This window comes from Pyxicephalus adspersus, chromosome 1 (assembly GCF_032062135.1).
Source record: "Pyxicephalus adspersus chromosome 1, UCB_Pads_2.0, whole genome shotgun sequence".
NCBI lineage: Eukaryota > Metazoa > Chordata > Amphibia > Anura > Pyxicephalidae > Pyxicephalus > Pyxicephalus adspersus.
This window is the reverse complement of record NC_092858.1, coordinates 35636764-35650338: the sequence shown is the minus strand read 5'-3', so window position 1 is coordinate 35650338 and position 13575 is coordinate 35636764. Positions and strand designations below refer to the sequence as shown.

At 36.6% G+C, this 13575-nt stretch overlaps 1 protein-coding gene across 1 annotated transcript in view; it reads right to left on the bottom strand.

Moving 5' to 3' along the window:
• Positions 1–13575, bottom strand: part of NCKAP1L (NCK associated protein 1 like) — a 97262-nt gene that overhangs the window by 72916 nt on the left and 10771 nt on the right. Inside the window, exons 6-14 of the mRNA XM_072406369.1 lie at positions 11932–12022; positions 8981–9118; positions 7929–7977; positions 5870–6026; positions 5204–5260; positions 3515–3611; positions 3170–3279; positions 2432–2564; positions 1544–1625 (exon numbers count right to left, since the gene is read on the bottom strand). Coding sequence (XP_072262470.1) covers positions 1544–1625; positions 2432–2564; positions 3170–3279; positions 3515–3611; positions 5204–5260; positions 5870–6026; positions 7929–7977; positions 8981–9118; positions 11932–12022 — 914 coding nt within the window. The remainder of the gene's footprint in view (positions 1–1543; positions 1626–2431; positions 2565–3169; positions 3280–3514; positions 3612–5203; positions 5261–5869; positions 6027–7928; positions 7978–8980; positions 9119–11931; positions 12023–13575) is intronic.

The following is a 13575-nucleotide window of genomic DNA, read 5'->3' as shown; positions in this document are numbered from 1 at the left end:
TTGTGTGAATGTGGGCATTACCACAATACTAGGTTATTTGGAGAGAAGGAACAGGTTAACTTTAATTTTCCATCCCCAGCAGTACATGCACAACTTTCCATTACTCCCTGCTGTTTCATTTAGCCATTGGGGGTGAAGATAATTCCTCGTACGTTCAGATATGGAGGAGCATTCAAATCAATCCATGTAGCAGTGTTGGTGATCACATGAATGTAAAGAGTTGTGTACTTTACTTATAATTGGTACGTTATAAATACATTACAATAATGTAAAAAAATAATGTTTGGGTTTGGGTGGCTGTATTTACTCACCTTTTTCACATTTCTCTCTAAATAAAGCAATATGCAGAGGTAAGGTGTGTACGTGCATCTTTAGAGCCTGTGTTCAAGCAAATCTATTGCCTTGTCCACTATAGGCATAACATGTTTCTATACCCACTTTATCTAAAAGAGACAAAAACATTTGCTTGGGTGTAAACATGACTTAGTGCATATTTGTGACTAGACTATGGATTCCTAAAGCTCCAATCTGACCTTCAGTCTTGTACATTTTAGAGGATCCTCTCCTATACTGGGTGTGCTTACTCTGACTTCACTGCACATCAGCTTTTCACCATGTTATTTAGAAGCTGCAGCTAGTCGGTACAGCCCATTTTTTTCATTGAATAGAAGATTTCCAGAACCACCCATTTCCTCCCTAGTCTAACTTTCCCAATCTCTGTCCCATTCAATAAATGGTAATAAATTCTTTCAATCGTGGAGGCTCATGGCCTTATTAGGGGCTCAGCTTTACATGTGGGCCTTACGCATTGCAGTCCACATATAAACAGAATCAGCCCTCTCCTCCTGGTGCACACTGCATGTACATAATTCTTTTCAAGACCCAGCACACAGCTTGCATCAGGGATGAGGGCTCTTGAAAGCTAGCACAGTGCTGTGATTTTTTCAGAAAGCAAAGTACAGTACCATGCAAACGGTTTAAAAAAAACTTTGATGATGTTGATGAGGGAGTGAAAGGAAGACCAGGGAAGTGACATAATGATTTGATTATTTTTAGGCTTGAACAAGTAGTAAAAATCTTTTAAAACAAGCCATCACTGACCTATGCAGCTGCAGGCAGTGTGGAAAAGTTCACTTTCAGGAACTAAAATGGCATCTTTTTCATTTATTTGTCTTTACTTGCCCTCTAATGTAAACAAACAACAGGTGCTGTAAGCTGTTAGAAATACACTTAAACTTATTTTTAAAATTTTTGTTGTGTATTTGAGTTTACTTTACTCCACAGTATACACATCTGTGAAGGTATGTGTTTGTTAAGAATGTGTAAATGACCTATGTGTAGTGTGCAGTATTCTCTCCCCTGGAACCAGTAAGTTCTCTTAGACTGCATAACAAGAATTGTGGGACTCAATTAAATAAATCAATTTGTAGTACAAAAAAGTAAAACATATATGTATGCACAGTAGTTGTTTTAGTTTGATGTATTATTACACAAATATTGCAAAATGATATGTAAATGTATGATTTTACATTTTATGTGTTACCTTGTTTTACGTTCAGAGCAGACAGAGTGCTTACGAATGAAGACATAATCACAGATTCCTCTTCTGGACAAACAGTGAGATTCTAGAAGAGATTTATACAATGTTTGGGTTTTAGATTGCAGGTGACTGACTACTGAACGTATGAGAGATGTAAAGTACATAAAAACATATCATTGTTTTTCTAGGAAGAATTTACTGTTGAGTAAACCATGGTTTGTACGTATAGGCAGCTAGGACAAAGAGGCGATGTTCAACTATATGCTTATTGGATACTTTCTTTTTGTCGTTATCAGAAAACACATAGACTTTTATACATTGTCACAATATTGTAAGAAAAGGTAATGTCAAGAACACAAATATATATTCTGTTGCACTCAATCTTAATGGAAGAATGATGCTCTAAATGCCAATAATTGAGTGCCTATATGCAGCAGTGTTGAAAACCTAGACCAACTCAAATTCAGGTGATTAACCTGCTTGTATTTAATACATATTGATAGTATTGTATAAAAATTACAGAGCTGCATTCATTTGTGCATTTTATTTTTACCAAGTGATCAGCTTTAAATGCTGTCCTACATTATTTTTTTTTCCACAGGCAATTTTGTTAATTGACATAATTTCCTATTTTTTAGCTTCCAGCATTATCTTTCCATGGTGCTGAAACTGTGTAGGAGTACATTGGGGGGTGGTAACATCATCATCATGTCTTAGTAAGGAAATAGATGCCAAAGGCAAAGTATTTAGTTATTTTTCATTTGTGAAAACATTATTTTTATGTTTTTTCAAGACATTTGGGTTTGGGGGATGAGGGATTGACAGAAAAGAAGATTTTCTGTTTTAATGGAAAGTACAACTTGACCTTTAGTATATGAATTCCTTACATACCTGGATGATATCACTGAGGACCAAGGCATCAAACTTAGCTAAATACTGGACATGATATTTCTGGATGATAGGCAGGTGTTTTTTCACTAACATTCGGATCTCCTCCATCGTAAACATCAGTTCAGCTATATGGCTAATATAAATTAATTCAAAGAAAGATTGTTATAACAGGAATGGAAATGCTTTTCACATATTTTCTGTTTACATAATAACTTTACAGCAACAAAGACCACAGCTTATTTTAAAGTTACAAAAATTGCTTGCACTGCTTTGTTTATTCCATTAAAGGGATCATTCACTTTATTTAAATAAATATTATGAAAAATCTACCTCTTTCCTTCATGTTTATCCTAAGAAACCCAATTGAACTTTTTAGCATGCTATCCTTACACTGTTAAGCAATTTCTTTCTGGAATTTTGCACCCATTAAATGCACGTAAAGCAGGGGTTCATAGTAAATAGATTTTGGAGAAAAAACTAGTTGCAAAGAGTCCACTGGCATCACTAGTGAAAAGTTTTTTGTTCTCTAATTTTTGGATCCACACTACATCAAAGCAAGTCAGAAGCAACTTAATGTATAGTGTATTTGATTTACACCCTTGTTCATAGGCTCCTACCATGCTCAGCATGCATTCATGTGACTTTTTTATCCCTCACTGTCCTAGCACACATTTAGCAACTGGAAACTGTTTTGTTATTGAAGACAGCATATAACCATTATAGTCATATTTTTCTTACACATCAATGTAGTCATCTGGATTCTTAGTTTTGGTGACATTCTCAGCATGCCGTACCAGCCAGTTAATCTCATCCCGGCAAAAAGATAAAGCCATAAAAATAAACAGAGCCTGAAACAAAATAAGACATCAATTCTGAATAAATAGAAATATAATTTACACCATTGGTTTCCAACATATGGTTCAACCTTATCCCCATGACTCACCACCACAGAAAACATGTTTGATATCACCTTGCAAACATGGGAGAATAAATCATTCTTTGAACTAAATCCAAACCAGAAAGCCTACACTAATAATACAGCCAAAGTACAGTTCTGAAAACCCTATTTCTAGAATCCTGTACCTTTGGACCAACCAATCCTGGCTCATCTGACAAAATGGTCTCCAACTCCTTCACTGCCGACCTGAGGAACGCACGTCGGGCACGATGAAACTGCCCACTATAAAGAACAAGTGAAACTTTATCAAAGTTGGATAAAATTTAGATGCACATTTTTGAAAAATATAAATCAGCACATTTGTTCGAACATGTGTTAGAGCAGATGTTCCAGAATGGCATTTAGTGTGTGAGCACCTGATAATGGCTGGCAAAAAAGCTGGTTAGTGTTCTCCCTAGTTGTTTTTACAGTTTCAAAACTTGGAGACTTGCATTGCAATTACTTTTAAAACACTAAGCCTAACAGTTCTTCCACCTTCCGAATACTAAGTATATACCCTTAGCATGCCATAGCAAATGACCCAGCCATGGCCTGCACTAGATTGGGTTGTGTTCCAGTTTTCTTCCAAGGTAGATTTGCCACTATAGAGAATAGTCCACACAGTACTGCATGGCCCTGCCAGCTTACAAGTAGACATGGCCAACACTTATCCCAATAAAGGCCATGGATCACTTACCCGGTCACCCACCAATCTGAAGTACAGGTATGGACAAAGGGGTTTGTTGGAGTGTGTAGAGAAAGAGGGTCAGGTCTAGTCTATTTATTAGTATGGCTATCCTTACAGACTTAAACCATTTCTATCTCACTAAAATATAAAACAATTGTGTCTATTAAATAAAGCAAAATTTATCAAGTAAAATGCACACACCTATAGAAATTAATATGCAAGTTTCTGTCTGATCTAAATCTAGATACGTAGACCATTAATTATGGGTTGCCACATTTTGTACCTCATCATTATCCTTGCATAAAAACATAAAGTTACTGTATATGTAATATGTATTTTTAAATGATTAAAAATAATGCATTGTAATTCAACACAATTGGTAGGGCTTACAAGTTGGTCATTTTAATCCAATCAAAACATATACTGTTTTTTGGATAGAGTAGCGAAAGATGACAACTTTTGTCAAGTTTTTATTGTTGTTTGGGTTCCTGTTAACAATTCTAATAGTCCTATTTGGCCATTGTCACAGGGACAGAAAATGAGGGAAAATCAACATTTTTTACCAGAACATGAATAGAGGGGAAATCTTCCATCAGGGACACTTTCTCTGTTGTATCTCCAAGATAAAAGGTGAAGGAAAATCTCCCCAGTGGGACACAAACAATTAAATGGTTCCCTACATTATCCAAAACAAAACACCACATTGACAGCATGGTGGCTCAGAGGTTAGCACTCTAGCCTTTGCAGCGCTAGGTCCTAGGTTAAAATCTCAGCCAGGACACCATTTCATGGCGTCTGCAGGTTCTCTCTATTTTACTTTGGTTTCCCCCAGATTCCAATAAACATGCAATTAGGTTAATTAGCTTCCATACAACCTTAGACTGTATTGGTAGGGACATTAGATTCAGAGCCCCTTTGAGTGACAAGACTATGGTCTTTGTAAAGCTCTGCATAATATGTTGGCCCTATAAAAAAAACTGGATCATATTATTAAAAACAAGAACATGAATTATTTGAACACTATAAATACCAGATATTTGAATTGATGCTGGTTATTTAGACTGTAAAAGAACACAAATGGTTGCATAAAACGATATTCCCTAGAAAAGTTAGGTGACAAGTAAGAACCTATTCCAAAAATACTGACCTGTGGGTCATGAAATGTTCTTTGCATTCTTTCACATCAGTAACACGTTTTCCATACCTAAAGGTAAGATACATTTATTGGAAAGTTTATTATGGAAAGTTTCCCTATTTCCATGCACATGATTTAAAATAAAATTAGTAAAGTAAATTAAATATATCCAAATCTCAATAAAAATGTGCTTCTTGACTATTTTCGGTGCTGACACAGGTCATTAATGGTCATACTGCTCATTACAAGATTTCTAGAACTGAGGAAGAGAAGTAATGTGTCTGACTAGGTCTGTAATAATATGGTGCACATTGAACAGCATGGTCACATACACAATAGTCAACTATGTCTGGTTTTGACCATTGTAGTACACGGGTATATAAGGCCATACTGCACAACTGCTATAACAAAATGTAGGGATAAGGCTATGAAAATGTAGGTTGTTAGTTTAACGTCCTGCTTACTAAATAGTTTTTTAAGACTTAAAATTTGCTTGATGTGTCACTTTTAGGACAACAGATGAGCTCTGCAGTTACCAAGCATGTGAAGGTCTTGTGAAACTTTTGAAGGTGTGGAGAAGGAACCAGCTAAGGTGTAATGTATAACTGAGGAACACAAAATGAAGACTAGATGGGGAGCAAGTGATCCTTCTGATGTGTACTGTACACTTTAACACACCCTTTTAAACTGCCAAAGAATTCCTCAGTAACACGATGTATTAGCAAGACATCATCCCGGATCAGTGTGATGCACTGAGACCCCTGAAGAGCCAGTTTCCAGAACTCCAGGTTGGACTGTTGAGCGCTCAGCGCACTGTGTGACAGCAGAAATCCAACTAGGAAAGGAAAGAATTTTCCATTACTATACAGTAATGCAGAACAAGAAATGACACTTGAGAGCAGACCCAATATGTGGTAATGAATAACGGCTTGTATTGCAGCACAGTTTAATATCTTGTTCTTATCCTGTCCAGCACCAGCATTTATTCTATAAAACACACCCTGTGGAGATTTATCTACCTTTTGGAGATGTTAACTTTTTGAGTCAGACTGGACACATTAGCACTGACTGACCTGCTGGGCATATCACATGCTGACCTGCTGTCCAAGCTTCAAAGACTTTAGTTTGGGATTTTAGAGGCCCTAATAACATGTTTTAACTGATCTAATCTAAGTTTTGTGCTATACATAATATTCTTGTTTGGACAGGTTCACTTTAATGGTAACTCCATTGTATCATGATTGATCAAAAGCTTGTTCACTGCGTGTTGCCTTGCTCCCATACATATGTATATCCATGGATCATGCAACACAATTGGTTGAGCTGTCCTATCAATCCCTTCTTCTAGAGCAATTACTCATTTTGTAAGCAGTAGACTTTTGTCGTTAGAAAAGGATCTTTCACGATCCTTTCCAGCACCAACAACTGAAAGATGCATGAACGAGCGCTGTATGTACATACAGCGCCATTTTGCTTTATGAAAAGGGGAGAACAAGCAAGCAGCACCCCACTGTGCTCTCCCACCTTCCCTTGTATAACAATCAGTTGTCATTTACGGGGCAGCACAGTAGTTCAGAGGTTAGCACTCTGGCCTTTGCAGCACTAAGTCCCAGGTTCGAAGGCATTATCTGCATGGAATTTGCAGGTTCTCCCCGTGTCTGCGTGGGTTTCCTCCGGGTACTCTGGTTTCCTCCCACATCCCAAAAACATGCAGATAGGTTATTTGGCTTCCCCCTAAATACTGACCTTGGACTACATTAATGACATATGACTATAGACTATAGTCATATAGTCATTAAATTGTGAGCTCCTTTGAGGGACAGTTAGTGACACGACTATGGACTTTGTACAGCGCTGCGTAATATGATGGCGCTATATAAATACTGTGTAATAACAAAATTCATGGATTTGCCAGGATGAACTACATTGGACAAAGGCTGTACACACATCAGATTCAGGTCTGATACCAGCCCTAAAGCGATTGGACGAATGGAGAATCATCTGACGTGTGTACGTAGCCTTGGAGTTTAGAACATAGGGACAGAACTTACTGTTTTTTACTTATTACTTTCTGTTTTACCAGAGTACTTGCAGTCTTCTGATGTTAGAAATTACTGAAACAAAAGTCTTTGTTGTGATCTAGGATGATTATTATATGCAGTCGTATATATGATGATGAGTTACAAAAGTCAGTAATAGCTTGTTTTAGAGCTATTGTACTGCTTGTTAAGAACCTATATTATTTTATAGTCCATTGTCAGAACACAGGGTTTGCTAAAATTCAAATATTCTTAAGAATAGCACCAGCATTTTGTGTATTATACAAATTGTGTTGAAACCAGCAATTTTCCAAGAAAAGTTAAAGCAATAATTTGGAATAGGCATAAACAAGTGTATGTGTCAAATGTGAAATGTGTGTGATGTGATGCCTAATGGATGTGACGTGCTACGATATGGATAATAAAAGTCTGTACAGTCATACATAGTCATAAACACAGAAAGAGCAAACAAAAATGATATACTAATACAAGAATAGTTGCTTCACTCTTCCTGGGCAGTCCAATCCCCAAAGATAGCATCAATTCTATCAGGTATGACAGATAAACGTCACAAGGTCTTCTCTTCGCCCCGGTTTTAGTCACGTACATTAATATGACATCATATCAAACCATATTTTTGTAACATTTAACAGGTCTATTTTAGTGGATCCTTTGAGGAATGTTCATAATTGACTTACTTAAGACCCATCTTTCCATGGTTTCAAAAGATAAATATTCACAGGGCATCTGGAAAAGACATAGCAATGTTCAGAATAAATCAGTAACATATGTTTGAGAATTAGAACACATTTAAATAAGCACAATTCATCCTAACACTCATATTGTATGTATACAGCACATAAAAAATGTTTTCACATAACATTTTACTAAATATTAACATAATTTTTTTGTAACATAAAAGCCCAAAATAAAAGCAGTAGGGGATACACACATGTATATGTATGTGTGTGTATACAGGGAAAGGGTTTCTATGGCATGTTTAGTAATATATCTGATAACTATAACTACTAACTAGATAGTTTTGCATGAAATACTGCTATGAGTTCTATTAACTTCTTTTGATCTGAGCATTACTGATGCACAGCAAAAGACAAATTCTGCAATTAGGTTAACAATCTATAAAAATTAGGGAACAGTAAAAACAAGGTGAAGACAGTGAGCCAGATAGGAAATAAAGAGGAAGGGACTGGGAGGGGTGCAGAGGTGGGATTGATATCTACAGCAATTTAGAAAACTAAGATACATCAGATTGAGGAAAAAACATCTTTGAACTAAGAATATTAGAAATTACATTAATAACAATTGTATGTGATAATGGACTACTTTTTCTAAAACTCTCAATATTTTTATACTTCTGACCTCCATAACTCTCTCTCCCTAATTCCATAACCCATTCTCTTTTCCTTATCTGGATAATTTTTTGGCCTTGCCTTCTCACTCTTCCTCATCTTTAACTAGTTATTTTAAAAGCAGAATAAGCAAAATAACTCCTGTGTATCATTATAATTAGAAAAAAGCAATTGGTCATTCAAAATTATTATCCTGAAAAATGAATGTTTAGTCCACATGAAATATTCAATTTGGAAAGTAATATTGTACAAAAGCAGTAATACAGCTGCAATCACGTTATATACTATATCATGGTTTAGTTCCATTATAAAAGTTCTTAAAGTAATTTGTTCCAGGTTATACCCACTGAATGCTAAATAATACAATTTTTCCGCCTTACTGTATCTGAGGTGGAGGGAGAAATCATAGCGACAGGATTGCTGAGGAGACTTAAGAGTTGAGCTCCTCTCCATTGTTCTGCAGATTGTGATCTCCGACAGAAAAGATAGTGCATGGACTTCAAAGCATCTGTCACAGTCTAGAATGCAATGATACAAATATCATAGTCAATTGAAATGAATTGTGCATGACAAATTCTTAATTATTTGGAGTTATGGAATCAATAATCAATACTGTAATGTATGTAATCAATCATACAATAATATATATGCCTTTGTTCTCCTAATTGAATAAAAATAATGTGTTTTGGCATAGAGTTTAGTACTTGTATATGCCTTGATATAAGCTTTTTTTAATTCACGTCACTGCAGCCAGAAGTGTAAGGTAAGCAATAGGAAGCAATTAGCAATTAGTACTGCATTGCACAGTCCTATCTAAAATTCATAGGAGGAGAGAGAAGAATGATAACTTCATCAGTCAGCTGCTGCTACTGCATTGTCCCATCACAGATTGGGACAGCTCCAACAGCCTGCACTGCCCAACTGCAGCACTGTTTGCTGGGATGCTGGGAAGAGACTACAATAAACTAATGAATGACCGATCGGGAAGGACCGCTTTCTCATCCTACCCTCTCCATAGAGCAGAAGGGCACTATGGGGGAGTCAGAAATGGAAAAGGATCTGGGGATTCTGGTAGGTCATAGACCTAATAACAGCATGCAATGCCAAGCTGCAATATCTACAGCTAATAAAGTACTTTCTTGTATTAAAAGAGGAATAGACTGCAGAGATGTAGACATTATCCTGCCCCTGTACAAAGCATTGGTCAGACCACATCTGGAATATGCAGTCCAGGTTTGGGCACCACAGAAGTTATATTGTGGAATTGGAGAGAGTGCAGAGAAGGGCAACTAAACTAATTAAAGGAATGGAGGAGCTCAGCTATGAGGACAGATTAGCTGAACTGAATCTATTCTCCCTTGATCACCCTGTATAAATATATAAACAATCCATATAGAGAACTCTCTTTCCAATTATCCACTTTGGGATCATTTCAAAGAACAAGAGTGCACTCTTTGTGTCTGGAGGAAAAGAAGTTTAAGCTCCGGATAAGGAAGGGATTCTTCACTGTAAGGTCTGTAAAAATGTGGAATTGGCTCCCTTCAGGAAGTAGTTTCAGCAACTACTGTAGATTTTTTTAGGAAAAAGCTGGATGCTTTTCTAGAAGCACAGAATATAACTGGGTATTAAGGCTTTAAAGATTGTTTACAGAGATTGTTGATCCAGTGAACATCCGATTGCCTCATGGAATCAGGAAGGAGTTTTTTTCCCCTGTTGAAGCAAATTGTACCAGGGTTCTTTTGCCTTCCTTTAGACCAACTATGTCTTATAGGGTTTTATATCTGGGTTTTTTTTAATTTCCCTAGTGGTTGAACTTGATGGACTTACGTCTTTTTTCAACCCAACCTACTACCCTACCTATCTTTGTTTAAAGAAGCTCTAGAAAGCAATGCATGGTCATAGTCCTAATTGTGCAGCCAGCATTCAGCTCAAGATATCTTACCAGCCCTTTCCCTTTAAGGATCCAGCTATGGCTGGGCCCTGTGCAGGGGCTTGCCTAACTGGATCTAGGTACGTTTTATTATATTAGTTAGATACCACAGGCAGATTGTAATGTGTAAGGTAAGCTTTGGACTGAGTACATTGCAAAGGTCCGATCTACTTGCAAGCAACTGCAAAAAAAAGTCTATAACATACAATATTTACACAACTGGAAATCATACTTGCATTTTATATTAAGATTAAAACTTTACTTTCTTTTGAACTGTGATCTGGTCTAGAGAGGTGAAAAACTCTCTGCATAGTCATAGGTCTCAAAGCTTGTCCTTAAGTTTTGCTGTGCCTTTGAAAGATTTTCTTTAAATTTTAAGTGATCCATAAAACTTATATGTTAAAAAATAAAACATAGCAACACAAAATGAAAATTGCAATGGTAAAACCTCTGAAAGATTTCTTGAAAGGTCAAACATAAACCATCTAGATATGTCACTAGCAACTGAAAAGTAAAATTATGGAAGCTATCATTAATGTTATTTTGTGGCTGTGTTTATGTTCAGGACTGTGTAATCTTACTCGCCATTGAGTTTAGTTTATTCTGCCATATGACGAGTACACAATGATAAACATACATTATCCAATTCATCACTATATGGTTGTATTGTACTTGTATTGTGCCAGCAGGGTACTTCATGTATAACCAATACATACTATAGAATATGCATTACAATAAATAACAAAAACAATCTGAACAAAACACACAGAATTTGGATGTGGTGAACCATGAACTGCTTAAACAAATTAGAATTTTTAGTTCAGCCAATTAAAATGTCTTTCTGTTAATTATAAAGTACCAAAACATACTTAGTATTCTGACAAATACATTTCCTTTGATTCACTGGCTAGGAATAATAAAATTTTGTTATTTTTACCAAAAAATTCCACATATCAATATTAAATACCAATGCTGCATACTTAGATATAGTACAAATCAAACAAAACAGTCTATGTATGTATTAATTTATATTTATTAGCAATAAACATGTAGCGCTCACCCCCATTGTGGAGGCCAGTTTGTACTCGGTCCCTTCTAGTACAATGACAATAGAAACTCACAGAGGCATATAGGTCTTTGTATATATGGGTTTAATAAAATATCCAACACACACATGGAGAGAAGGTAATAGTGCCATTAGAACACAGTCCACTTCCATACAGTCCCTATAAAAGCTGCCATTCTTATATAGATGCATGTGATGATTTCTTAATACTAGAGCTTGACCCTCAAAGTCCCAGTCCTGAATTTGAGTGCCAGCTGGATATATATATGTCATACTAGACAAACAATGTTACAACAATATCACAATGTCAGAAAAAGAAGAAAAGTAATACTTACCCTAGTATGAGGTCCAAACTCTTCACTTAGTTTTCTGAGCGGGTTGTCATACTCCAGCAACATTTGCCCCAGCCGTGCATAGGAAGGCTCACTGCAGAAACAATATTTCAAAAACTCATTAGTAGTTTTAATTTACTTTCCTGGTATTGCATTTTCTTCTGTGTATATTTGTTTTGTATAATGGGCTGAAGACAAAAGAACAATTGTCATTATCGAAAATGCTTACATTTTAGCTTTATTAATTTATCTGTGTATATATTTTCACCTATTATTTTAGGTTTATATTTGTTACAAGCAAATTCATTTTTAAAAAGTTTAAAGGTAGCCACACATAAGTTTAATGATTAAACAATCAATTACATCCTTGACTGGTTAAGCTGCGTAAACACGTCAGATTTTTCTCGCCCGATAATTGGCATCGGCCAGATATCGGCCGAGAATCTGGCATGTGTACAGTCGGCGTCGTTCATTGCCCGTGGATCTGTCCTGGCGGATCCACGACTGATGAACGTCGAGCGATCCTAATGCAAGGGAAGGGGGAGAGCGCGCAACGGGGTGCTGCTCCGTCGCTCTCTCCCTCCCCTCTCCATAGAGCAGAACAGTGCTGTATGTACAGCACCGTTCATGCATCGTGTAGTCCTTTGTCGTTGGAAAGGATTGTGAAAGATCCTTTCCAACGACAAAAATTGCACATGTGTACGCAGCTTTAGTCTTTTTTTATCAATATTTTTAATTGATCGCAAAGCATATATTAGATATTGTAATGATGGTAAATGGCTTGTACATAGATCTATTGCAAATCAAGACATGTGTGTTCATTGTTAGTTCAAGGTGGCCCTAAACTTAGCAGAGCTCTCACTAGGTGACAACAAAGTGAGATCTAGCATTCTTTTCTGGACTTTAAAGCTAAAGTTCAGGCAGAAATAAAATACACATATTATTAAAGTTCTTAAATGGTGAAATTGTGCTGCAGCGCTCATGTGTTAACAAGGGGAGTATTGACAAGAGAGGAAAGCAGAGTGACAGAGATCAACTTTTCAGGTCAGCTGCTTTTTCTTTTAGTGCACTGGCTGACAGCGGGAAAGGACCTGAAAGTGCAGCCACAAATTTTAAGGCCTCATGCCCTGCCATACAGGTCTTTCCCTGTGGTAGAGCTGTGAAAATCTCTGGAAGGAATGGGCAGTGTATGTGCTTTATCTATGTATGATGCCATTTACCTGGTAATTGATAGCATGGAGTTTGCAGGTTCTCCCTTTGTTTGTGTGGGTTACCTCCGGGTACTCCAGTTTCCTCCCATATTACAAAAACAAGCAGTTAGCTTAATTGGCTTCCTCTCCAAATTTACCTTAGACTGCATTATAGACATATGAATATGGTAGGGACATTAGATTGTGAGCTCCTTTGAGGGACAGCTAGTGACATGACTATGAATTTTGTACAGAGCTGCATAAAATGTTGGTGCTATATATATACTGTGTAATAATAATAATAATAACAGTGCACATGCTTTGTTTGCTTTCTCCATAGACCATGGAAATATCAACTGTCAATGAGAAACACTTTTTCTAACTTGTTGGATAATTTCTTTGTGTGATAAGCCTTGCTTTCAAAGATCAGAAGCACCACAACTCTTCACAGTACAGC